The sequence below is a fragment of the Pavona decussata genome, unplaced genomic scaffold, assembly GCF_977016875.1.
Source record: "Pavona decussata unplaced genomic scaffold, jaPavDecu1.1 SCAFFOLD_366, whole genome shotgun sequence".
NCBI lineage: Eukaryota > Metazoa > Cnidaria > Anthozoa > Scleractinia > Agariciidae > Pavona > Pavona decussata.
This window is the reverse complement of record NW_028145742.1, coordinates 2,242,153-2,269,021: the sequence shown is the minus strand read 5'-3', so window position 1 is coordinate 2,269,021 and position 26,869 is coordinate 2,242,153. Positions and strand designations below refer to the sequence as shown.

General features: G+C 40.3%; 2 protein-coding genes and 2 pseudogenes across 5 annotated transcripts in view; 2 read left to right on the top strand and 2 right to left on the bottom strand.

Moving 5' to 3' along the window:
• LOC146452746 (protein unc-93 homolog A-like) overlaps positions 1 to 4,194 on the bottom strand; it is a 41,755-nt pseudogene extending 37,561 nt beyond the window's left edge. The window contains exons 1-3 of the transcript XR_014859635.1: positions 4,148 to 4,194; positions 1,517 to 1,943; positions 315 to 841 (exon numbers count right to left, since the gene is read on the bottom strand). The product of XR_014859635.1 is annotated as a protein unc-93 homolog A-like (transcript). The remainder of the gene's footprint in view (positions 1 to 314; positions 842 to 1,516; positions 1,944 to 4,147) is intronic.
• A 2,051-nt stretch (positions 4,195 to 6,245) lies between these two features.
• Positions 6,246 to 16,255, top strand: LOC146452744 (solute carrier family 22 member 15-like). 2 transcript variants are annotated; one of them, XM_085097300.1, is made up of 11 exons: positions 6,246 to 6,311; positions 7,975 to 8,256; positions 9,352 to 9,498; positions 10,029 to 10,309; positions 10,485 to 10,733; positions 11,773 to 11,907; positions 12,443 to 12,522; positions 12,675 to 12,783; positions 13,527 to 13,599; positions 14,111 to 14,313; positions 16,098 to 16,255. In XM_085097300.1, the coding sequence occupies exons 1-11, from the start codon at positions 6,261 to 6,263 to the stop codon at positions 16,147 to 16,149; spliced, it is 1,662 nt and encodes a 553-aa protein (XP_084953426.1). In that variant the 5' UTR covers positions 6,246 to 6,260; the 3' UTR covers positions 16,150 to 16,255. The 2 variants fall into 2 exon arrangements, with proteins under 2 accessions (XP_084953426.1, XP_084953425.1); XM_085097299.1 differs by having other exon boundaries at positions 7,972 to 8,256.
• On the top strand, positions 14,587 to 15,663 carry LOC146452745 (uncharacterized). Its single transcript, XM_085097309.1, has one exon. The coding sequence runs from the start codon at positions 14,654 to 14,656 to the stop codon at positions 15,233 to 15,235; it is 582 nt and encodes a 193-aa protein (XP_084953435.1). The 5' UTR covers positions 14,587 to 14,653; the 3' UTR covers positions 15,236 to 15,663.
• LOC146452743 (protein unc-93 homolog A-like) lies at positions 16,095 to 22,575 on the bottom strand (annotated as a pseudogene). Its single transcript, XR_014859636.1, has 3 exons — positions 21,852 to 22,575; positions 20,578 to 21,106; positions 16,095 to 16,846 (listed from the first exon to the last, which is right to left on the bottom strand). The product of XR_014859636.1 is annotated as a protein unc-93 homolog A-like (transcript).
• Positions 22,576 to 26,869: the final 4,294 nt, after the last annotated feature.

The following is a 26,869-nucleotide window of genomic DNA, read 5'->3' as shown; positions in this document are numbered from 1 at the left end:
GCATCACAGTACCCCAGCAGAGCGGCTACAACGTAAAACACCCATATCATATGGTAGTCAGGCCTCCAGATCAGCATGATGATTATGACAGCAATTTTATCATGTTGCGTCAAAATCCAGTGTGACATCATCTTAAGTCACCTTCTCTTGCCAGTAAAACCTACGAGCCATTCTTCCAACCTCTGATATTTGTTTAGAAACAATTTTAAAACGTTCCCACTTTTTAGATTGTTTCTATCCAACTATGAAGTTTGCGTACTTTTTTTGGATTTAGACTGACAATACATTGCCAAAAAATATTTAAAATGTTATACCTGAGTGAAATCTCCAAAAGTAAAGGCTTGTTCCAGTCCACTGAACATGGTAATCGGCAACACAAGAAGCATGCGCTTGTTGCGTAAGTGTTTTACAGTGGCGATCAGCAGGCTCACGCTAGATTCCTGTGCCTTTCTCCTATCCAGGTCCCCAGTCAGGCGATCGAGCATTACGATAACAAAAAGCACCGCGAAAACGCCAATCCCCACGTAGATACTTAACAACCTGATTACCAAGTCCCGGTTGTACTCTCCTGTGGAGTTACTCAGTGCTGGTGGATTCGTACAGAAGCGTGCGCCACATACGTCACCAGCATTCTCACGGAACGTGTCTTCTCCGCCCTCTTGGAGGACCAGGGAGGAGATGAGGTTGCCCCAGATTTGACCGCTCTGAAAGATCAAGAAGAATGTGCCGAAGTAACGCGTTACGACCGCGTCTTGCGTTTCGTGGCTTAGCTGCGAGTAGCGGATTCCCGTAGTGGTGAGGTAGGCGCATTTGAACGACCAAAGTGGAGCGGCACATGTACCTGAGAAAAAAAAAAGAAAAATATTTCTTAGCTAGCTACTTGCAAACCTCATTGAACTAAAGGGGAAACACTTACTATCCACAACCATCCTTTTTAAATTTCGAAAATTATCGGACACGAGTTTGTTACTTGGCAAGCAGTCAGTGTTCTTATCTCCAGAAAATGCACCAGTAGCGTGTCATTGTTGTGAAGAATTTTATTCATATTTCGTTTACAACTCAACAAGTTGTGGTTTTTCTTGTTGTGGCTCGTTAAAGGATTGTTTTCGGCGAGGGAACCCTTCTCCGAATTTGATGATTTGTCTATGGCAGTCTAAGTTGTAATGAATTCGCCGCATACAAATTTAAATACGAGAATCAAAAATTACAATCAACTGAAGAAAATGGCAGGGGAAGATAACAAAACTTCCGTCCCACCTAACGTCCCGACTCCAAGGTAGGTACTCATTTCACTACACGAGGGAGACGCATAAAGGACGCCGCAAAAAGGCTTCCTCGTTATCAGTCAAACGAAAGAACTGTTGTGGAGTGTAAAATTTACTCTCGAGAATTGCCGAGTATTTGAGAAAAAATTTGCTACCATAACTATCGCAGTGTGTACGCAAGAACATTTTGGGAAACATGTTTCTGACGAGTTTTCTCGTTTGCGCTATCTAGGTCATTTCCTTTTACTCACCAATTATTATGGACGCAGGAATAAGTGTTCCCCACCGAGCGTAGTAATTGGAAACAGTGTACAGAACATAGCCTAACATGGACAGCACCAGAGTCCGTCTCCCAATCACAAAGGGGGGGTACCAAAATACATGACAAAATCAGGGCTCCATATATCACACTCAGCGAGGTTAGACCCAGGCCTTCATCCTTGTTCAAACTGCTCTGCAGGTTTTGAAGAGACTGGAATGCAGTGAAGAGGAAAAGAAAGCCAAAGCTGATGATGAACACGTTCTTTGTGATCTTTCGTTTCTCCTTCTTTCGTTCCTCGGGTGACATTTTCACCGTTTCATCGTCTTCTGCCACTAAATTCCTGGCGCTTGCTCTGCGTTCTTCTAGCGGTTCGTCTGCCATTTAAATAGTCTCTAACGATGCCTACTTTGCCCAAGCTGTAAAAGAAGATAAACAATAAGATAACTTTGAAAACAATTTTCTGTGGACTGGCAACACAACACCAACATTACCAAATTACAATACAATCTCCATTTTTGTAGAAAGAGCCACACCTTTGTCAACTGCGAATTGCACTATATTTTAATCAAATCTATTTGCAAGAACCAAAAGTTTGAAACGCAACAACGGTAAACGGAGAAAAACTAAAAGGTAAACAAAAAAGGCAGATAAACAAAAAATAAAAAAAAAAACAACAAAGGAATACCTGTCGTCCACCATCCTTAGCCTCCATTAGTCCCGGGCTCGAGCCACGCTTTACTTAAATTTCAGTTATTTCAGAATACATATCCATTATCGCGACACATCAAAAGCAATATAAACCTGACCTTTGTGGAATTGTAAAAGTATTAATAGAGGTCTCTAAGATCATCAAGAAAGAGACGCGCAAATATTGCTATCTTCTGAAAAAGCAGGCTACATATTTGCTAAAAAATAAAAACATTGGAATAATCACGCTTTGTTTTCTTCAAATTACACAAGACCCTCTCAAAGCATGCCTTGTCTTGTGGCGACCATCACAAATCAAGCGAGGCATTTCACAAGCAATCCTGGCCACTTTTCCTTTGTTGTATTTCCATTCATTGTTCTTTCAATTTCATTCCAAAATTCACTGTTCTTTCAATTCACACCACAATTTAGAGAATGGTTGTCTTCCTTCATTAAACATGTCAAACATATAAATACCAGTTTGCATTGGTAGAATTTGATATATTGTAGCTACTTGAAAAGGTCTAGGCTCCATGACAACCATCAGAGTTTGCCTGTCAAAACTGTTGTTACAGATGAACGGCAAATATACCGTCCAGATAAATATTAAAAGCCCCAGAATGAACTATAGGGTGGTCACGCAACGCTTGTCTTCAAATAACGGAGTGACCGCCTCTCGACCCAAATATCAGGGAAATATCGACGGCCGTACAGAGGAAAATTACAAATGCTTTATGGGCGTAGCGTAGGTGTATATGGGGTATATAAACCAAATGTCACATTAAAGCCAGCTAGCTGTGTAAACCCGACGTCCTGTTCCTAAGGTTAATGTAAATAATCCTTAATAAGAATTCAATCCTATTTTATTTGCATTTTGGTTTGTTGATGGTTACACCCAACTGAAAAATGTCCTGAGTTAATGAAAAATTTCGACTTTGGGCAACCAGTGTCATTCGATTTCTGTAAATGACGGATAGTCGCGCCGTATTTCCTCTATGCTGTGTAAATAAAACGATACAGCTTCACCAAATTAAACAAACTACAAAGCGCTGTCTCAGTGGAACTAAAGGCCTAAACAGTATTTCTTGAATAATCAACTTTGACTTTCTTTCTCTTCTGAACTACAATGACGAAGGCCAAATTAAAAGCCTTCTAAAACAGTAACGAGCATTTTTGTGCTTTTCATAGCATGTGTATGTTAATGCCGTATTTCCGCTTTGTAGTGTAAATAGAACAAAACAAAGGGATGTCTCAGTTGAACCGAAGGCCTATACAGTATTTCTTAAATTCTCTTCTCAAGTACAATAACAAGACCAAAAGCCCTCGAAAACACAAAGAATTTTTGTTTTTTTCTAACCTACACGTACACATACATGATGAAATAGGTATAGTTACTACTACTGTAGTCACGAAGCCGTCACGACATGTTTACATTCATTTGTTCAGTTCGACTCTGCGTTCCAGTATTCCAACACTTGTAGATTTCTGTTGTACACACACAGTCAACGTAGCATATGAAGTTCTCTTTTAAACGGTTAACGTTGGAAAATGCCATGCCAGCTTCAAATGGCATCCATAAATAAGTTCTTATATAAAAAAATTCAATCCTCAAGTTGTCATTCAAAAGGTTTGGTGAAATCACTGGCCTTGATGGAAGGAGACTGTCTGTAGTTAATGCAAACAAAAAGGAGTTTGCGGGATAACTCGACTTGCTACGTTCTTTGAATCTCTGTCAGCCTTAATTTGTCTAACAGGTGTACGAACGTTCCCTGGAAAGAATAGAAAGCTATCTGCAACGCATGACATCTTTTGAGCACAAGCGGAAGGTTGTGGTCAGAAGGTTGTGATCATTTCCATGAAACGGTGGACGTGAGCCAATATTTTCTGTAAATGTGATTAGCTTAAGAATAGAAACAAAACACACTGAACATACCAAGGAAAGGATGAAAATGACCTGACGCTGAGTTACAATTCCAAAATTTATGAGGCCTCCAAGTTATGATTAGCCTCAGTGTAAATATAAAGAGAAGTTGGCCCATAATTGGACTGGACTAGACCGACTACGGACTGCGGACGTAACAACAAATACACTTTTCAAAACATTCCGTGAAATGTTCCGAAAAAAAATTTTGTAATTGTGTCAGAAAGTGTTCAATTTTCCCCACCAATCTGTTTTTCTAACCTGTAGCAGGCGTTCAGAAAGTGGCCAGAGGGGGGTTGATTTTTTCCACTCCTTGCCCACATAGCAATTTTTCTCGCGTCGCTCCATCGTGCCCTAGTGCCTCGGACTATAGTTTTTCCTGAACCAATCTTAAACGGACCGATATCGTATTTCAGACCAGACCCTTGGCATCCAAGGAACTGCTTCGGTTTACTTAAGTTTTGAGAAATGTTTCAAATTCCCAATGTTAATCAAACTAAACTTCTTAAAGGATGAACAACAGTGAAAGGATAGCAACTTCTAAGAACCCTACCCAATTCCAGACCAGTCGTACCCTATTTCAAAACAAAATGATTAAAATCCATACTCTATTTCAGACCCAAAAGGCTTAAAAACCATATATACATGTCTTTTTCTTTTATATATTCAGCCGCCTTTGTCTTCGTTCGTCCTTTTTACTGCCGTAAGGATAAGTCTTGTCGTCTATTAATTCAACTCAAGTATTTTTCTGATCCAGGTTTGTACAAGATCCGGTATGCCCCAAAGTATTCTCGACGTAATCTTGCCTAGACTTGCCAAATTTAGAGTTATAAAACCATACCCTTTGGCGCCGCTCATACCCGTGTATCCGGCTAATAAAGGGGAGTACCCCCTAGGAGGCAGGGGGGGGGGGGGGAACTGATCAAGACACCCGATACAATCAACAAAAACTGACACGTAACCAAGCTTATTTTTCAGTTTGCTCGGTTTCCTTTGTTCTTTTCCGTTGAATATATTCAATAGCCCCTATCAATTAATAACTGTCTGAAAAGCTGGGTGCGGCTTTGGTTGTAAAAGGGGAGGGCGGGGCTGAAAACAATAGCTGATAACAACGGACGAGGGGATTATAACGAGGGGGGGAATATATATTCCCCCCCCATCGCCATATACCGCTCGACTTATTCCCCTTATTCAGTAATCTCAAACATTTCAACGAGTTCTTAATCGTTTATCATTAAAGAAAAAATGAACAACATAACTTTTACTCCTACTACTACTATTACTACTACTACTACTACTACTACTACTACTACTACTACTACTACTACTACTACTACTACTACTACTACTAGTACTTCAATAACAGGCGCAACAACAAACTCAAACTCATCTTCTTGTCGACTACTAGTTGGAAGGGAGGTTCTTTCATCGGCGACCACTCATTCCATACTCGTACTGTCCCACTGGTAGCTTTTTTTACATTTGTAGCAGCAATACGACCACTAATCCGTTCAGCAAAGACAGTGTAGGAAGTTTTCGGTTAAAAAGACTTCATCTTAATAATCGCACATCGTTGTTTCCACACGGAACGATAGCCGACTGCACACTATTTCCAAAATTTAACAGCAGCCGCTCAACCACGTGTAGTTTACTGAATGCAGTGATTATGCAAGAGTGACAATCATGTTTACCATGCATACCAGCAGACAAAAGCAATTGTTTATACAAATTGTTGTGTGAATAATCCAAAGTTCAGAAAAAAGTTCAGAAAAACATCTTTACGGCCGAAATCTCACTGCCTACTACTGCCGTTAAAAAATGTTATGTTTTTGACTTCCACCTGGTATAAAATAAGAATTTAATTATTTAAGGTCCTTGTCTCTATAAGGAATCCTCACCAACCGAAAAAATAAGCATGTTATTGACCTGTCCCTCGGGGATGTGTGATATATTCCCCTCGTGGTGTGCCCTCGGGCTACGCCCTCGGGCACGCCACGAGGGGAATATATCACATATCCCCTCGTTCCAGGCCAATAACCCTTGCAACTTCAAGGAGTCAACTCTTGAAGCCGACGCCGCATTGTTTGTCAGACGGTCTGGGATTCAACTTGTTCTCGCAACGAAAATGAGTTCTGCTGCCGCAAACAGTCCAACTTCACAGTCAGATTACAAAGAGGTAGGAACTGGATAGATTTATAGGCTACTACAAGGGACTTGTCAATTCCCAAATTTGCTTTCCTATCACGGACAAGGAATCGAAACGGCCAGTGGAGTTTACTCGTAGCACGAGCTAAGTTTGAGTCAGGGTCCGAGAACTATTGTTGAAAGACCAAAGAAAGAAAATCAATCAACTAGAAGACAAAATGCACGCAAAACATTTGTGTTATTTAACTAGAAATACGTGACTCGCAAAACCTCGCGAAGCTTGGGCTGGGCGGAAAGCCCTCTTTACTGGTATTGTAGTATCAAATGAGGAGATTAAAAGTTTTCTGAACATAGCAACTATTTTGATGAGCATGGTCTTTTCGTAGTTCCACAGGCTAGTTTGCGGTTGAAAATCTATTTCTGAGGCGACGAAATGTACAACAGGCGTGCAGCGCTGTCGTGTTCGGTGAATTTATTTCTCACGCGAAATTATTTTACCGCGGCCACAAAACGTGTAATTTCTTCAATGCAATCTTTCACAAAAAAGATTTCTGGAAAAAGGGGAAAAGATTCTGGAGAGAGAGAGAGAGAGATCTGTATCCAGTGAATATTGATGGTGTGATATCTAATGATTTTACCGACCTAATAATATGTAAATGTAAATGTAAACATTGCAGTTGAAATTTGATCCCGCACGCAAACTTTCACGATGTATGCAAATTTTGCTCAAGACGACGCCAGACAGTCCGACGTCATTCATACTTTGTTTTTCACTGTTGCTAGGCAACAGTGCGGACAGCTTCAACGAAACATATATATAAATATATTTTTCACTCGAATTCGCGCGGCTTAGCTCAGCTCAGCTCGGGCCGACTCGGCCCGACGAATTTATCCACCTTGCTTCGCGAGGAATAACCTGGACCAAGAATCATAAGCTGATTAAAATAGCTCAACTAAAATAACTCAACTCATTAAGTTATGACTGAAATAATGAAATTCTACTTCATAACATATGTTAAAACTATTGCTTTCATCGTCTCTAGAGATGTTTGCCTCATTTTTTTCAACTAACTTCGAGATGTTTGGAAAACGGATGACCCATTTTAGTCTCATGTTTTCCAAAGGAAATTTGAGTCGTGTAAACTAATACAATATAAAAGAGGAATCCAGGGCTACCTAGACTTAGTCTCTCTTTTTTCTAAGGGTTGCTAAAAAGGAAGGAAATAAGTAAGCTTGTTAGGTGGAACCTATTATTATTATTATTATCGTGGGGATAACAAGACGGGCGCGACACGGGAGCGCAAGAAAAACCAGGGACCGACTACTCGCACTCTACTGATGTCCACTCTGAGAATTATACATTCACTTCCCGGAAGTGCGGCGCAGTCCGATGTTTTCGTGGTGTTAGAGAAATCACATGACAAAGTCTCTCAAACGCACGGAGACTTCGTCAACTTCGCCAAACCCAAGGGGGCCGGGGAGGCGGAGGGGCGGGGGGGGGGGGGGGTGGTGAGGTGGGGAAGGCACTTTGCGGTTATCTCAAGAGTTATCTCTCAAACATTTTGGCTCATTTGAGAAAACATACGCATGTGCACAGCTAAACTGACCGGGAAACGGCCACAGATAGCCTACTGGCCACGTCGCATCCAATTCGAGCACAGACTTACCTCACTTTCCGTTTTATTTTATAGCAGACATCAAAAGCCACCTCGCCTCAAGGCGGTAAAAAGATTGTAACTTTTGACGACATTTTGACATCCATCAGCTCGTTTGGATGCTGGCAGATAATCATTTACCTGACAACATGCTCCCTGGTGATAATTCCTGCCACGCTACAAGTTATTGGGATCTTGTTCTTTGCTGGAACACCAAGGTTCCATTGCGTGACACCAAACGTGACATGCGAAGACAGCAAATGCTGTGCAAATTGTACTGAGTATGTGTTTGATGGTCCATTTACAAGTAGCGTTACTGAGGTAAGCCGTAATCACGCTAGCGCAACATCTTCTGGTGTTTCTTTCAATGTGAATGAGGTATTTCTTAAGTGACATCTAAAGAAAATTCCAAACGGCATGGACTTCTGAGTAGTATTGCAGCAGATTATACACCTTATTCCAAAATGGCTTCCCTTTTAAGGACGGTGCCTACTAATACCGGCCGAAGTATTTTTGTGCGGTTTATGACTATGCGGGAAAAGCAGATCTAAGCAAGGGCTTTTGGAATCCGAAAAGAAAATTGGGGGTAACCATGCATTTTTCAGAGATAATTGAGCAGTAATATCTCTAAAAAGCGCCAAAATATAAAGCAATGTATGGGAGTTTTTCCTAAATTGAAGCTTAATTATCTCTGAAAAATGCATGGTTACCCCCAATTTTCTTTTGAGATACCAAAAGCATTTGTTAAGTTATGCCTTCTCCGTAAAGTTTTAAACCGCGCAAAAATATTCCTGTATTAGTATGCACCACCCATAGGAAACCCGAGTATCTCGCGATGCGCAGAACGTATGCGCAGTAACAATAGTAGGCACCGTCCTTAATATCCTTTTGTTTGCATTCAAATTAGCCCTTCTTGCCTCGTTCAAGATAAAATATTCTTTTGATATTTGAGGTTAAGAACGAGGTAAGACGGGCTAATTTGAATACCAACAAAAGAATATTAAAATGGTAGCCATTTTGGAATAAGGCTATGCCTTGAAGGAAATTTACTTGGTCCTGCTTACTTCAGGCTCTCTTAGTGGCCGACAGTAATTAAAATTTTCGAATCTCGTAACAGTTTTATTCAAATTTTATTCAACATTTTTTTCAAATTATTCAAATTTGATCTTTCACATTCCTTTTCTGGCTGACTGTCGACGTTAGTTGACGTGACCCATGATATGTTAGTGATAATGAAAGTGACGATGATGACGACGGTATTGTTGATAATGATGACGATGATGTTAGATTATTTCATGGAGAATTCATGCAATTTTATGACAATTTTATGTAAAGTCAATCATTGAAAGATAAAAATCCGATATGATATTTTAATTTAGTTTTCCAGAACTATTATTTTGTTATATATTTTGACAGTGGAACCTGATTTGTGACCGAGCTTATGCTGGAGCCAATGTACAGGCGGCATATTCAGGGGGAATGCTCGTCGGATCTCTTGTGTTCGGAGCAACTTCGGATTTCTTCGGACGGCGATCCTGCATCTACTTATGTGCTGTATTGCTGGTAAGTGTCGCCACTACATCATCAATTATCAATTATTTATATTAATTTATATTATTTTTAAAGATGCAAATAGACCTTTTTCTGTGGCCTTACTCACTTGATTATCCGTTTGAGTATCATTTTCTTTAATTTATCTTAACGTTTGAGGGCGTACAATGTTCAATCAATCAATCAATCAATCAATCAATCAATCAATCAATCGATCGATCGATCGATCGATCGATCGATCGATCAATCAATCAATCAATCACTTAAAACAATGAAATTAAAGAATTCCTCGCAGGACTACAATACGAAAGCAACGAATAAGATCGGCGCGTACATTTTCATTTCAACCAGTTAAATAGAAAATTTTGGCTTAATGGAAAGAGCTCCAGATTTTCAGAACAAACATTATAAAATTACTGAATACATGATAATCAGTAAGCAGTGTTATTGTGACTGTAAGAAAAAGCCTTGTTACAAAAAATCCAATAACTTACTATTGAAATTTATTAGGTCTTAAGTATGTCCTATTTCTATATCACCAGGCCTGTTTCAGTCTTGGATCAGCGCTTGTGGACTGCTTGTCTTTCTTCGCCTTTCTACGTTTCTGCGCAGCCGCATTCGCCGTTGGTTTGTTCGTGGCTCACTACGTGTTTGTTCTTGAACTGGTTGGCCCCACTTACCGGACCCTGGCTGACAAAATCCAAAGTCTGTTTTGGTGCATAGGGGCGGGATTGATTGCTCTGCTTGGTCACTTTATTCCTGCGTGGAGAACACTGTTATTAGTATGCAGTTTTCCGCCGATTTTCGTTTTCGTCATCTACTCGTAAGTTACGATATAATGTAGAACATTTCAAATGCTTTTATTTTTTATTTATTATTTTTGTGTAATGCCATTTAAACCTTATTGACTAAACCCTCCCCCCCCCCCTCCGTGCCACCCTTGTCGAACGTGTTTCCTAAATATGGTAGGCTAACAATTATTACTTTTTTTACGTCAGAATCTTTCCAGAATCTGCTCGGTGGTTGGCTGTTAAGGGTCATCTGACTAAAGCGCATGCTGTTTTGACAACATACGCTAAAAGGAGTTCGTTGTCCGTGGATTCAGATTCTTTGAGTAAGGATTTAGCAGACTATTATCACAACGAAGTGGAATTGAAATCCAGTAGCTCGAGTAGGAAGACTCTGTTTTTGGATCTGATTCGCACTCCACGCCTGCGCAAACGAACCATCATTCTTTGCCTGAACTGGTAAGTGGAGCGACAAGAAAATAATACTCATGAATATGTTGTCCTCCGGTGAAGACCCTCCAGCGATGGTAATCAGGTGTTCTTTTTAAGCTATGTTTTTTGTTTTGTTTCCCTAATAATTCACCTGTACTCATTTATAAGCAAAAGTTTATGACATCAGCATCAGTTATTGATTAAATTTTCGCTTCTAATTACAGCCTTTGTGGCTACTGAAATACTGAGTTCTTTGTTCGTTTGTATGATTTTTCGTGGAGGCGCGCGCGGTGGATGGTCGGAAGATCGGAGGGTCGGTGGTTCGAGGCTATGCTGGTCTCTTTCACGTATGTCCAGGATCGACCTTGTTGGCAAGAATTTGCCAGCAAATTATTTCCGCAATTGTCGCAAAGAAAACGGCTATTAGAAAAGTATGGAAGAAATAGCAAAAATCGCAAAAGTAACAAAACATATTCTTGCCATGTGAAAAGATTGAGTAACAAATGTGGCGAAAATAGCAAGAATGACAAATTTAACGAAAATCAAAACTTAGAAAGGAAAATGGTCAAATAGGGCTTCGAGAAGTCCGCAAATTTCGCAAAAATCGCAAAAGTAACAAGACTTTCTCTTGCTACGTGAAAAGACAGAGTAACAAATATGGCGAAAATAGCAAGACTGACAAATTTAACAAAAATCTTAACTTAGAAAGGGAAATGGTCAAGTAGGGCTTCGGGAAGTCCGCAAATTTCGCAAAAACCGCAAAAGTAACAAGACTTTTTCTTGCTGTGTGAAAAGACTGAGTGACAAATATGGCGAAAATAGCAAGAATGACAAATTTAAAGAAAATCAAAACTTAGGAAGGGAAATGGTGAGGTAGGTCTACGAGAAAACCGCAAATTTCGCAAAAATCGCAAAAGTAACGGAGTAACTCTTGCATCCCATCCAGGGGGGAGTATCAACACTCTTTTTTGCTTCATGTTACAGAAACCGGGTTAAGCTATCTCCGCGTGTGCCAAATAGGCTTGTAGTGTGAATTTTACTTTTAGATGTTTTCTTACTCACATAGGCTGGTTATCAGCATGGTGTACTATGGCTTTTTGCTGTACATCAGTCGCTTGTCTGGCAGCCCATACTTGAACCTTTTTCTCATGTACTTGTCTGACGTACCTACGCACCTTATCTGCTGGATTGTCCTTCAAAAGTAGGTGCTGTAATGTCTTAGTGCCTTTTAGTGTCTCATTATTTTAACCATCCCATCAGTCCATATTCGATATATGTCATCAAGCAAACAGTCAGTCAGGCAATTTTATAAAGGAGTCAGTCAATCCGTCCGTCGTACAGACAGTCATAGTGGTCATAGGATTAGCAATCAGTAAGCCATTCAGACTCAATCACTGATTCAAACAGTCGAGTAGTGATATTAATATGTCGTCAGTAAGAAATCAATCTGTCAATCTCAGCAAGTTAGTCAGTCAGACAGACTTAGTCAACCAGTTAGCCATTCATCCAAAGGCAGTCAGTCAGACAGTCAGTTACACAGTTAACCAGCCAGGCAGTCAGTTAGGCAGTCAGTCAGCCAGCCAGCCATTCAGTCAGTTAAACAGTCAGTCAGCGATCAGTCTATGGCGATTCTTGGACGGCAATCAAGAAATTAGGCATCGCAGACCTTACATTATGCATTATGGAGTGCTCTTAGACCGAAAACTAACGTGCTGTTTTTATATCCAACTGAACAGATTTGGTCGTCGTATTCCTCACTCGCTCATGATGGTAACCGGTGGTTTTACTTGCTTGATGGTCTTGGCTGTTGGGAAAGGTAAATTTTGGTATCTGAATAATCTCTTTGTCCTTCTATATTGCATCATGGGCGTACAGACTTTGTCTATATCAGTCAACAGAAGATTATCTTTCAAATGCCTTTCCCATATATGTGTGCTAATTGGAACATACCTCTTCCCCTGTTTTTAGATCAGAAGGGCGCTATAACTACCTTAGCTTTCATTGGTCGTTTTATGGCAAGTGGATCGTTTTCCAATATATACCTGTATTCCATGGAGTTGTACCCTACAACGATCAGGTAGCATGCAGCGAACCAGTCGCATCGTCCTAAGGCTGGTTCACACGCGTAACGCAAACGCAAAAGCAAGCTCAAGCGACGTTCACACGTCCAACGTAAACGCCTTTACGTTTCCCCGGTTTACAAGTGTGAAATGCAAACGCACGCGCCAATGGAAGAGCAAGGAAATGAAAAATTCTCCATTTCTTGCGTTGGTGCTTGTGCTTCGGTTTGCATTTGCATTTTGGTAGTTCACACGTGTGTTTGCTTGCGCTTGCATTTACGTTTCCGTTTGCATTGATCGTGTGAACCAGCCTTTAGACTGTCTTGCTTGCAGTCTGTACATTCCCCAAAGCAAATCCTTTTGGGATTTCTTACGATGAAACGTATTGTGGGGACTCTCTCATGCACGAGGCTGAAGTGTTTAGCAAAAAACAAAAACGACTTTCTCCTCGTTTCGAGAGCCGTGACATCCCAATATAAGGCGGGTGTTGTTAAAATGTCCAATGAAATGTTACTTAAGACCACGGGCTAGATTCACTAAGTTTTCCTAGGCTAAGATATATCCTGTTTCTTAACAATAGTCTGCTGTTTCGAAAACAGTGGTCTATTGTTAAGAACAATACTTAGGAGGGCTTCGTGTTTCTTCCCAGTACCATACAATATAGGTAATCCATGTTCGTTACGTTATAATAATTTGTCTGGTTACCTTGGATTGATACTGAATTATTTTTAAATCATGACCTAGTGATTTTTTTCGCCAGGAACCAGGGAATCGGTGTTTGTTCAACCAGTGCCCGTATTGGCTCCATCATCGCGCCTTATATAGTAATGCTGGTAAATTACTTTCTAGATTAGACTAATGTGCTTACTAGATTAATAACATGAAAACGCGTGCGATCGAGGGAAAGAGATGGGAAGAAGATGGGAGATGGGGGCTCTCTTGCCTCTAATCGCACTTAGAATTCGCGCTCTTCCTCCCAAGCAATGTATCTTTTTTTGTCAGGTCAATAAAAAGAACCTTATCTCGAACACTTCTACTGATATCGAACCCGTAGCAGACCCAGGGAACGTTTCTGTAATCTTTCCTTAACTCCGGGTAGCCCCTTCTCTAGAAGCTTTTCAGTTTGCATCAAGTCCGTCATTACCTGCTTTACACGTTTATTTCCTAACGCACTTCTGGATTGACCCGTGCAACACCCACTCTGAACAAGTGACTTGATGAAAGAAAAGAACTGATGAACTCTTACGGCTGTGGAAATAAAATACCATGAAATACGCCTTAACTGATACTTGCGGAATCGAGCAAGTTTCCCGGTACGATAGATTATGTTTTTTTCTCATGTAGGCACAGTTGCCAGGAGTGAGTCCGACTGTTCCCATGGTGATATTCGGCTCGCTGACAGTAGCCGCTGGCCTAGTATCACTGTTTCTTCCCGAGACTCTGTTTTGCCAAACCTTCCAGACAGTGGAGGAGGTCAGTAAGGACAAAGAATTTTACGGTGTGGTGTGGATGGAGAAACCTCGACCCTGCCCACTCCCCTGCGGAAGGTAATGTTCCTAAAAAATTGCCTTGAAGGCTGAGTGGCAATAAGGTATAACATCAATGCTTTTTATTTTCGGATCAGTTAATTCGATGTGAATTTAATACATACAATCCATGCATACTGTTAAAAATACATTTATTGTTGTAACACGAAGACGTGCCTCAAAGATGAAATCTAAAACCTTGTGTATATAATACAATAAAACAACGCACATTTCATCAGCCCGTATAAAGATAAAGTACAGTGTTTAGAAATCTCTATTAGCCTATAAAAACAACAAAATAGATCAGCTACAGGTCTATTATGGCAAGGCCATCCGAAACAACACCCATGACATCCAATCTATGGAGAATGCTGTCATGGCCATATGGCACCATACTCGATCCAGCGATGAAAACCCAGACCATGACTTGTGTCCCCCTGGAGAAAACTCATGGTGTGGGTTTCAGAGAGACTTGGCAAAGGGAACAACAGATTACAGGCACACACATCCACTGCCTTCTGCTGTTGCCAATGCAGTTCATTCGACTTTTGAAGCCCTCAGTGACCAAACTCTGTTACAGCGCTGTCTCCATGGTGGCACACAAAACCGAAATGAGGCAATAAATGCACTCATTTGGCAACGCGCTACAAAGGAGACCCACTCTGGCTTACCCACAGTTGAACTTGCTGCTTATCTTGCAGTGTCTCATTTCAATGATGGGTCAGATTCTGTCAAACTTGTCCTCAAAGAGCTAGGAATCACTCCAGGACTCCACTGTAGCGAAGCTTGCAAAAAGCTGGACTATAATAGGTTGCGTCATGCCCGCAGAAAGAGCTCTGATCAGTCCAAGGAGAGGAGAAAGCAAATCAGAAACTGGAAGAAAGGCTACAGTGACCATTTGGAGGCTATTGAAGGACCTCAGTACGAGGCTGGAGCCTTCTAGGACTGAACCCAGTGAACCTTACTCATAATTAACTTTAAATGCTTTTTTCTCAGATTCCGTATTTTAGAGATGTTTAGCCACCGTAAACACAATATCTCAAAAACTATTCAAGATAACTCAATGAAATTTTCACATTTTGTTGGATAGAAATAGATCTGTGCAATGACCTACTTTGATATGGTTTCTGACACCTTATCATGACTTATTAACATTTTTTCTATGACAATATTTCACATTTTGTTGAGTGTTCTAGGTGAAGGCCTAACTCCTAATCAAAACACAATTTTTTTATAATAGTAGGTCATTGCATAGCTCTGACAACATAAAAAACGTTTGCTAAATTTCAACTCTCCAGCATAAAGCAGAGTAGAGATATTGTGTTCAAGAGAACACCCACTTCTAGACCCTCGGAAATGGGTGTGGTTATTAGAATGGGTGTGGTTCCTCAGGAATGTGGGAGATGCACCCCAAATGTATGGCAAATGAATCAGTGAGACCTGCTTAATACAGTGATATAGTTGAACTGACTTTATGTTATAAAAGAGTGTTGAGAATTACATTGTCAAAATGACCAGTTTTAGACTATCGAGCCACCTTAAGAGCGAAACTAAAGTACAGTGTTTAGAAATCTCTATTAGCCTATAAAAATACTGTGGCACCAAAGGCTAAGTTGGTTTTTTTTTGTACTCTCTAGTGGGGCGTTAGCCCACACGAGAGGTAAGTGCGTCCCAATAAGTTTCAATAGTGACTGTTATAATAACCAGTTTCCTGGAAATTACCCTCTAGATGAACACAAATCGAAGAAGCTTTCCTAATGCTCTATTTATCAGTTCAATAATTGACAGCTCACTATTCTTTCCAGATCCGCAGAACCTGATGACCAGACCATGTCAACTCCTTTGCAACAACTGTAAAACAGCTGCACAGGAACACCAACGATTATAATATACCGCGTATACAACTGCTAGCAATCTCAATAGAAGTAATGTCTATTTACAGGGATACAAATTTATAAAGAAGCACCAAGCGTTGTCGACTTAGTTAAATCATCTGCACGGTTCAATAGAAGTACTTAAAGTAGATTAAACTGGGAGTTAAATCTATGCTTCCCTCAATTATCAGCAAGGTAGGTTTTTTTTTTTGTTTGCCTATTGTTTCTGACCGTTAGCAAAATATTTACAAGGAAACAAGGGAAGAAAGGAGCTGAAAGGGAAATACCCTGGGTCTTTGCTGAAGCGTTTACAATAAGAAAGCAAAAACATAACAAACTGAAACAAAAACAAGGGTAGGAGGAAATGTTTTCACCCTTGTCATCTAAACCACTGTGTCCAATTTCTTTTCGAGCGGATCAGGCATGTCTGCTGCTTGGCTTTCATCTGTGTTTGCCTCTTCTTTTTCTGTCAAACCAACGTTCCCTTCTTCCCTTAGAGACTCGCGACGTCTACAGCAGTAAATTTTGTAGTCTTCTTCCCAGGCCTCCGCCTGTTCCACGGTTTGGGGGATGGGGCTGAAAAGCGTCCCTGGAAGTCAGAGTGCCATGACGCCCGCGATAACTCCCATGACACCAAAAATGACCAGCGGTAGTGTTTCGTTCATGCCTGGAAGGTCAGCCTGGGCAAGTTGAAGAACAGAAAATGTATGGATGGTAGAAATAAAACTTATGGACCTTAATTAGAGACGTTGACGACGCAAACGAAAAAAAAAATTCATTTGTGTATCGACGGGGCGCGCGATGCATTGAGGGTGATACTGGGCCTTTAAGTAGAGACGCCGACGGTGCCAACGAAAACAGAACTTAAAAATTACATTCCCGTTTTCTGAATAAATTCGCGATAATTTTACTCATTAAGTATGTGTAATGTGACCGAACTATCCTAACTGCTTAAAGGGAGAGTTTCACGGTTCGGCGCATGTGCGAGCGATAACGTAAGCGCTGTCAAACCAATTGTTTTTGGACCAATTAGAAGCGAGTACACAACACCGGCGGGATACGGCGGGCAAGTCTTACAACTTGCTGGCATAAAAATAAAACTGACCGGCCAGTGTTTCGGTCACGTTTCAGAAAGAAACAAAAAGGCTGTCCATGTAAAACACATGGGGATTTTTGCAGCGCCGCTTCGTTTATGAACCATGCTATTCAAGAAATGCCAGAACTTTTGCGAACGTATACGGTTTTATTTTAGTACAATGTCGATATCTCGCGGCATCGACCTTTCTTTATTACGCGCGGTTCGAAAAGCCGAGAAGCTCCCTCAAACTTACGTTCTTAAATCCAGTATTTCATCAGCATTCAGTGATAAACTTACTATAGTGTGTACGCTCGATAGCCTGATTTTGTTAGACCAGCGAGAAGGCGAAGAACGAGAAATCCGCAAGCTTCAAGAAGCGATGCGACCGTTTAGTAAAGACAACACTGACCGTCCTTCCGAGATGCTGGAATGCATTTGAGAAAACTCTGCCATGGTGGCAAATCAAAACTGCGTTTGCCATTCGCAATGACCATAATTTTATAAATAAATGAATACCTTACAATAGATTTTGTAGTTTGCCGCAAATCTTTTGGATTTTTTTTTCTACTGCCCGCTATTCGAGCCCGCTAATAGACGACAACAGCTAACTCGCACATTTGATCTCATATTTATTCGCTTCGCGTCTCAGTGTTGTACAATTTCTTCCATCCAAAGCAAAACACTCATGTTTGATGCTGTTTGTCCGTCGATTTCTCCGTTTTTGACAGTTGACTTCCATATGAACAAACAGTACGATTGAAATCTAGAAAATCATCGCAAGTTCATCCAAAGCCAGTTGGTGACCTTTGCCATTTTCGGCGAAAGCAGATGTGCCGCGAAATCGTTGTCTATTTTAAACAGACTTTAATCTCTTTACCAATTTTCCACGTTTGGTGGACGTATCTTGTTAACCACACAGGATTTCTACATCCACTCCACTCTGTCCGCTTTAGCTTCTGTGCTTCCAGAGAGTCCACAGAACATCCCGTCGCCGGTCGGCCGCGACGTCTCCTTTCCGATCCATCAACAAAAATGTCGTTTTCGGATGCTAAAACACTTTTAGCCTTACAAAAATCGAACTTATATTTACAACAGGAAACAAAGATTATAAAAAGTGAAGAACGAAGAGCGGATGATCCAAATTCGGGCGCGATTTCAACAGATTGTTCCACCACAAGCTCGCATCGAATTTAGTGTCGACCCGTACAATTTATTTTTGAGCCGGTCTGCTCGCGCATGCGCTTGACCGTGAAACTCGGCCTTTAAGGTCCGTACTTACTGTTGCATATGCCTCCTACTGTCAATAGAGACCTAAGATCGGAGTGTAGGGTTACCAATACAGAACGTCTCCCTGTTGTTCAGCAGTAGAGCACATATGGCACGTAATAATCTGGAGCATGCACACTTCTTTTATGAAGTCGTACTACTTGCTATCTATAAGTCAATAATGAAATATAGATATATACAAACCAATAACACAATGTACGGTGTTATAATGCTGCCAAAACGAGCCTTAATAGAACACACGCAATTCAAACACGCGTTTGTTATCGTCTTGAATTCCGTTGTCACTACGATAAGCGATAATCTTTGGATGTTGTAGCAATGAACCCTGTAAACCATAATCAACGTATAAATGATGAAACGATCTAATTTACTCGTTGAGTCTGTCTCTGTGTTCCATAGTGACAGACGCGTTACCAGGGGTAATGAGGCTCTCTTGTTGAATTACGGACATTTCCTTTTTTAAGGACGGTGCCTACTAATACCGAAGTATTTTTGTGCGGTTTATGACTATGCAGGAAAAGCAGATCTTAGCAAGGGCTATTGAAATCCAAAAAGAAAAATGGGGGTAACCACGCATTTTTCAGAGATAATTAAGCAACAATATTTCCAAAAAGCGCTAAAATATAAAGCAATGTATGTCAGTTTTTTCTAAATAGAAGCTTGATTATCTCACAAAAATGCATGGTTACCCCCAATTTTCTTTTTGGATACCAAGAGCACTTGCTAAGTTCTGCTTTCTCCGCATAGTTTTAAACCGCGCAAAAATATCCCTGTATTAGTAGGCACTATCCATAGGAAACCCGAGTATCTCGAGATGCGCAGAACGTATGCGCAGTAACAATAGTAGGCACCGTCCTTTAGCGGTTTACCTTTACATAATATCGACTTACTTTACATGGTTCTCGCGTTGAAAGTTGAGACTTTATTACAGAATTTTCTTGACAGGAATTGTGCGATTCAGTTTTAATGGATATAGAGCTTTCGCGACAATAATTATTATAAGTGAAACTTTGAATTTGTTTATAAGAGGATTTATCATGTGCAACGGTTGTCTCAAGCCTCCTAGTGTGTTGGTATTCTTCTTCCGCGCCTTTAGTTAATTTCTGACAAAACCTGACAAAGGAGCGGCCATAACCTCGAAGGTTGCCGCCGTATTCTGTCATAAAAGGTATACTAGTCACTACTTCATCTGTTGAAAGATCCTAAATCTTATGCAAATTACCTCGAATATGTAGAAAATGTTCTTTTGCTGTCTCCCCGATGACTACAAATCACAACTTTTTTTATTTTTTTTATTTAATTCAATATTTATCCAGGGGCATCTAATTTAGCAGAGCTAGTTTAAATGGATCCCTGACACAGCACAAGACAAAACATTGAAACCGATCCCATAAAGAAATTCTGATTATGAACACTGTGGTCTTTCGGACTCAAGCCTGGGTTGAGTTTATTACCAGATAGCCTACTCTCGTCGTCACGAGTAACTCTGGAAACAGCATTGGTCTTACCATTGATCTGAGTCTGCCAGACTGCATCACAGTACCCCAGCAGAGTAGCCTGCGTAGCTGGCGGTTTTGGTGGGCGGGAAAGCCGTGCCAAAACGAGTGGTGCAGCTGCGGGGGAAAAGGGCGGGAGACGCGACAGTTGCGGCGAAGCCGCGTCAACGAGCGGCTTCGCCGCGAGGAACCGGCCCTCGTACCCGGCTTTCCGGCGAGAACACCAACAAAAACCGCCAGCTACGCAGGCTGCAGCAGAGCGGCTACAACGTAAAACACCCTAATCATATGGTAGTCAGGCCTCCAGATCAGCATGATGATTATGACAGCAATTTTATCATGCTGCGTCAAAATCCAGTGTGACATCATCTCAAGTCACCTTCTCTTGCCAGTAAAACCTACGAGCTATTCTTCCGACCACTGATATTTATTTAGAAGCAATTTTAAAACGTTCCCATTTTTTAAATTGTTTCTATCCAACTATGGAGTTTGCGTACTTTTTTGGATTTTGGATTGTGACATTGCCCAAAAAATATTTAAAATGTTATACCTGAGTGAAATCTCCAAAAGTAAAGGCTTGTTCCAGTCCACTGAACATGGTGATCGGCAACACAAGAAGCATGCGCTTGTGGCGTAAGTGTTTTACAGTGGCGATCAGCAGGCTCACGCTAGATTCCTGTGCCTTTCTCCTATCCAGGTCCCCAGTCAGGCGATCGAGCATTACGATAACAAAAAGCACCGCGAAAACGCCAATCCCTACGTAGATACTTAACAACCTGATTACCAAGTCCCGGTTGTACTCTCCTGCGGAGTTACTCAGTGCTGGTGGATTCGCACAGAAGCGTGCGCCACACACGTCACCAGCGTTCTCGCGGAACGTGCTTTCTACGCCCTGTTGGAGGGCAAGAGAGGAGATGAGGCTGCCCCCTGATTTGACCGCTCTGAAAGACCAAGAAGAATGTGCCGAAGTAACGCGTTACGACCGCGTCTTGCGTTTCGTGCCTCACCTGCATGGAAGCGGATTCCCGTAGTGGTGAGGTAGGCGCATTTGGACGACCAAAGTGGAGCGGCACATGTACCTGAGGGCAAAAAAAAAAAAATTTCTTAGCTAGCGACTTGCAAACCTCATTGCACTAACTAAAGGGGAAACACTTATTATCCAGAACCATCCTTTTTAAATTTTTGAAAATTATCCGCGGACACGAGTTTGTTACTTGGCAACCAGTCAGTGCTCTTATCTCCAGAAAATGCACCAGTAGCGTGTCATTGTTCTGAAGAATTTTAATCATATTTCGTTTACAACTCAACAAGTTGTGGTTTTTCTTGTTGTGGTTCGTTAAAGGATTGTTTTCGGCGAAGGAACCCTTGGCCGAATTTGATGATTTGTCAACAGCAGCCTAAGTTGTAATGAATTCGCCACATGCAAGTTTAAATAAGAGAATGAAAAATTACAATCAACTGAAAAGAATGGAGGAGGGGAGGGGGGGGGGGGGAGGGAACAAAACTTCCGTCCAACTTTCCGTCCTGACTCCTAGGTAGGTACAATTGGCCTCCTCATTTCAGTACACCAGGGAGACGAATAGCCACAAAGGACGAGTTGTTACGTTAAAATTCATGTTGATAAATATTTTCAAAAGGCTTTCTCGTTATCAGTCCAACGAAAGAACTGTTGTGAACTGTAAAATCTACTCTCGACAATTCCCGAGTATTTGAGAAAAAATTTGCTACCACAACTAATGCAGTGTCTACGCAAAAACATTTTGGGAAAAATGTTTCTGACGAGTTTTCTCGTTTGCGCTATCCAAGTCGTTTCCTTCTGCTCACCAATTATTATGGACGCAGGAATAAGTGTTCCCCACCGAGCGTAGTAATTGGAAACAGTGTACAGAACATAGCCTATCATGGACAGTACCAGGGTCCATTTGCATCCGAGTCTTCCAATCACAAACGGCAGTACCAAAATACATGACAAAATCAGGCCTCCATATATCACACTCAGAGAGGCTAGACCCAGGCCTTCATCCTTGTTCAAACTGCTCTGCAGGTTTTGAAGAGACTGGAACGCAGTGAAGAGGAAGAGAAAGCCAAAGCTGATGATGAACACGTTCTTTGTGATCTTTCTTTACTCCTTCTTTCGTTCCTCGGGTGTCATTTTCACCGTTTCATCGTCTTCTGGCGCCAAATTCCTGGCGCTTGCTCTGCGTTCTTCTAGCGGTTCGTCTACCATTTTATCAGTCTCTGACAATGCCTAGTTTGCTCAAGCTGTCAAAGAAGATAAACAATAAGATAATTTTGAAAACATTTTTCTGTGGACTGGCTCTCTCAGTTTGGTCTTCGTCCTTGTTCCGATGGTTTTGCTCCGGGTACTCTGGCTTTCTTGCACAACACCAACATTACTAAATTAGAATACAATTCCCACTATTGTCGAATGAACCACACCTTTGTCAACTGCCGAATTGCACTTTATTTTAATCAAATCTATTTGCAAGAACCAAAAGTTTGAAACACGAGAACGGTAAACGGAGAAAAACTAAAAGGTAAAGAAAAAAAGGCAGATAAATAAAAAAGCAACAAAGGAAGACTTGTCGTCCACCACGGCTTGGCCTCCGTTAGTCCCGGTCTCAATCCCGCTTTGTGACCGCGCTGACCTGAAACACTAGTTTTGTCAGTTTGAAAAGCGTCTACCTCAACCTGAAATCAAACGTACGCGTCGAATCCATCTAGAAAACCGCGTCAATCTTCCCAGTGTTTTAATGGATTTTCAACCTTTTACTGAAAACCTGTTTCTGAGTATGCTTTTGCTCATCCTATGACATTATTTTACCATATTTGGTTAAAAACACTATGGATTGCGTCTCCAACGGAACATGAAAAGAAGAGGTAGGAAACGTGAAGGCACTCGGTGAAAGAAATCGCCTGCGTCGGCTAAAATAACAAGAGAAATCAATCAAAAACATTGGAGAACGGAGCAATTAGAGAATACAGGGCCACTTTGGTCCACACACATAAAAACGACACATAATTATATAACACAATAGAACGACACATTAAACACAATAGATGCTATTATCATATAAATATTAAAGTGGCCCTGTATTCTGTAATTTAGGCTGGAGAGCAAATCACCATGATATATATTTGGAAAATCGCATTTTCTCAACCTGGCGGAGGGTTCGTGCGGAGGGAATCTTCGTAAACGATTCGAACTTCGCGTCATGGCTGCTTGTTTTGGAGATCAGACGAAGACAAGCTTCGGTACACAGTCGGTATCTCCTCGACAAGGACAACCTCTGGTAGAGCCTTGTTTTCTACGGGTCGAGCAAGCGATCTTGCAATGACATGGGTTTGGTTCCTAAATTTAGATAGTAGAGAAGCTGTGGAAATGAAATAATAAAAGGAAAACCTGATTGAAAGCAGAAATAAAGCTTACCGGTCATTTCGCTACAAAGTAGTTTCGTTATACTGCAGTTCAGTCAATTCGCTACCTTTTAAAATTGACATATTCTGTAATATTTGAACTCAATTTGCTTCTCATGCAAACACTGTGAAACATAGAAACAGCTAAGATAATTTTTCACACGACCGGATACCAAAATAAACGATTAAATGATTCTTCGACTTCAGAGGTATTCGTTGACGTTTGGCTTTCCCTGGACAAGTCCATCAGTAAATTCTCCATGGTATCAAAGAAATGAGTGTTCTAATACGACATTAGATCTATAATCACTATAATAGGTTTGACTGCCAAATACGTACTTCGACTCGACAAGATTTGTTTAGATTTTTCAAAGGATGCGCTTCTCAGCGCGAGACGTGCGATGAAGTGTGATATGCAAATCAGCTAAGAAATGGTATCTAATGCGTATGACTGTGTCCCTTTAAATTTCAGTAATTTCAGAATACAGTCCATTATCGCGACACATCAAAAGCAATATAAACCTGACCTCTGTGAAATTGTAGAAGCATTAATAGAGGTCTCTAAGGTCTTCTAAAAAAAACAAGCTGGCTACAATGACAATTTTGCTAAAAAAAAAAAAAGATAAAACATTGGAATATTCACGCTTTGTTTTCTTCAAATTACAGAAGACCCTCTCAAAGCATGCCTTGTCTTGTGGCGGCCATCACAAATCAAGCAATGCATTTCACAAGCAATCCTGGCCACTTTCCCCTTGTTGTATTTCCATTCATTGTTCTTTCAATTTCATTCCAAAATTCACTGTTCTTTCAATTCACAGCGCAATTTAGAGAATAGTTTTCTTACTTCATTAAACATAATACCAGTTTGCATTGGTAGAATTTGATCTATTGTAGCGACTTGAAAAGGGAAAAAATTAGATATGCACTTAGGCGTTAAAATCAATCAACGAGAAATAGAGCAGGTAAAATGGACAAAATTCCTAGGTGTTAGAATAGATGATAAAATGACTTGGAAAAATCACATTAACTACATAAGTAATAAGACATCAAAATTGTCTGGTATTATAGCCAAATTAAGACACTATGTAAACAAAATTACTTTAAAAAATGTTTACTTCACAATGATATATCCATATTTTACCTATTGTAATATTGTATGGGGTAGTAATTATTCATCCACACTAAAATGTCTTCACAAGGTACAGAAAAAAATTATTCGTCTCATAACTTTCTCAAGATACCAAGACTCAACTACTGCATTGTTCAAACAACTAAAAATACTAGACATATTCCAGCTTAATACTTTTCTAACTAGTCTTTTTATGTAGTCACAAAGAGCAGACATGTTACCAAATACTTTTAAAAACTATTTTGTACAAAACAAACAATTTCATCAGTATAATACAAGATCTTCAGCAAAGTTACATATTCGGTATACTAGAACAAATTATGGAAAATTCTCTCTGAAAGCTAGAGGTGCTAAATTATGGAATAATCTCCCTGATGAGGTGAAAGATGCTAAATCCTTCTTTTCATTTAAGCGGAAAGTGAAGCAGATCTATTGCTCAGACATCAGTACATAAAGTTTAAATTACCGACATCGCCATCACAATCTTTTACTACTATAATCCTAATATTAATCTTAATATCAATTAGGTACGTATATAACAATTATAATTATATAACAATAGAAAATATTAAGAAATAGGGGATCCCCTAAAGAAAAGTTTGCAAAAACTTGCTGGGATCTCCTGCCAACAATATATGTGTAAAATGTAGAAAACCTATTGATTGTATATTGATTGGGGCAAATAAAAAAAATGAAATGAAAAATGAAAAGATTTACCTCCAAGAATGAAAAAAAAAAAAAAAAAAAAAAAAGGTCTAGGCTCCATGACAACCATCAGAGTTTCCCTGTCAAAACTTGCTAATATTAAATTGCGCAGATATCCGGATAAACAAGATGCCCCCCTAATGGCATTTACACGGAATGCTTAATTTAGCCCTATCTATTCCCCATTGTATGCTTCGCAGATTTTTAAAAACTATCCTCCCTTCGCAATTGAAATAATTGAATGGTTTTATTCAGAGAGACTGCGTGATATTTTATCGTTGTGTTACTGGGAATCATACCGGAAATTATTATGCCATAACGTCATTACCCCCACTTGAGCTGGCCTGGTTTCCTTCACCTTGAATTATACGATCTGTTTATGAAAGCGTAGTTTCTTCGCTGTGAACTCTCTCAATTTCCTTCATTTAAACTGTCGAGTACTACTTAGAAGTTATTATTTCGATTTACCGCTTGATAAACGTTTGCTTTCTTCCTCTAAACGGCAGATCAGAGTCTTAAATTCATATATGTGGCCGCCATTGAACGAAAACAACCTTCTAAATGATGATTTGCTTTGACGTCACGCAGGTTGAGATGTATGGCGTACGATCCCCGCCAAAATCATGGTTTAAAATTTTAGGTTCAGCATTTAAAATTTTCATGATCAAAAATCTTACAGCTGAATTTAAAATTTACACTCTTCTTTTAGATTTTACATAGCCTGATTATCAGGCTTTTCGGGAGGCCTGATACTCAGGCTAGATTTTACATCATTAATTGGAAAACGTTTTTGCACTCGTCTTTTTGCTTTTTAACTCAACTTTTGTATTTGACCTTGCTCGCTGTACATTTTCAACTCGACGCTATGAATTAAACTAAACTGCGAACTAATTTTAATGCACTATACTTTTATTAGTTTTGATGACTAAACTAGTACCCTACATTTGACTGATATGCAAACTTTTCATTTGATACTCACTCGGCGCATTTTGCCACTCACCGCCTAATATTTCAAACTCGACCTCGTATGTTTTCAACTCGACTTCTGAATTTTTGTTTACGCTTCAGTGATCATTGGTCTAGACAAAAATAAGCCTTTTGTCGGGGTGTAGTGCATTCAAATTAGTTCGGTGTTGAGTTTAATTCATAGCGTCGAGTTGAAAATGTACAACGAGCAAGGTCAAATACAAAAGTTGAGTTAAAAAAGCAAAAAGACGAGTGTAAAAACGTTTTCCAATGATGCAAAATCTAAAAGAAGAGTGTAAATTTTAAATTCAGCTGTAAAATTCAATTGTTGAGGTTGAAAATTTAAATGCTGAACCTAAAATTTAAACCAGGAATTTTGGCGGGGATCGTACGCCATACGTTAGGCCTATTCTTTTCGCCTAAAATGAGTATAAAAGTTTTGTATTCCGCCCTTGTAAGCAGTTGTTGTTTATCCGGAGTTGCTTTACAGATCTTGTAAGGGTCTGTAAGTGGTTATATTTTCGCCCTACTGTCGGCCAACTGTCGGTCGACTGTCGGCGGACAGTCGGTGGAGGTGAGCTGTTCTTCACTTTTACCCGATTTTGAAACGGTAAATACCAATGAC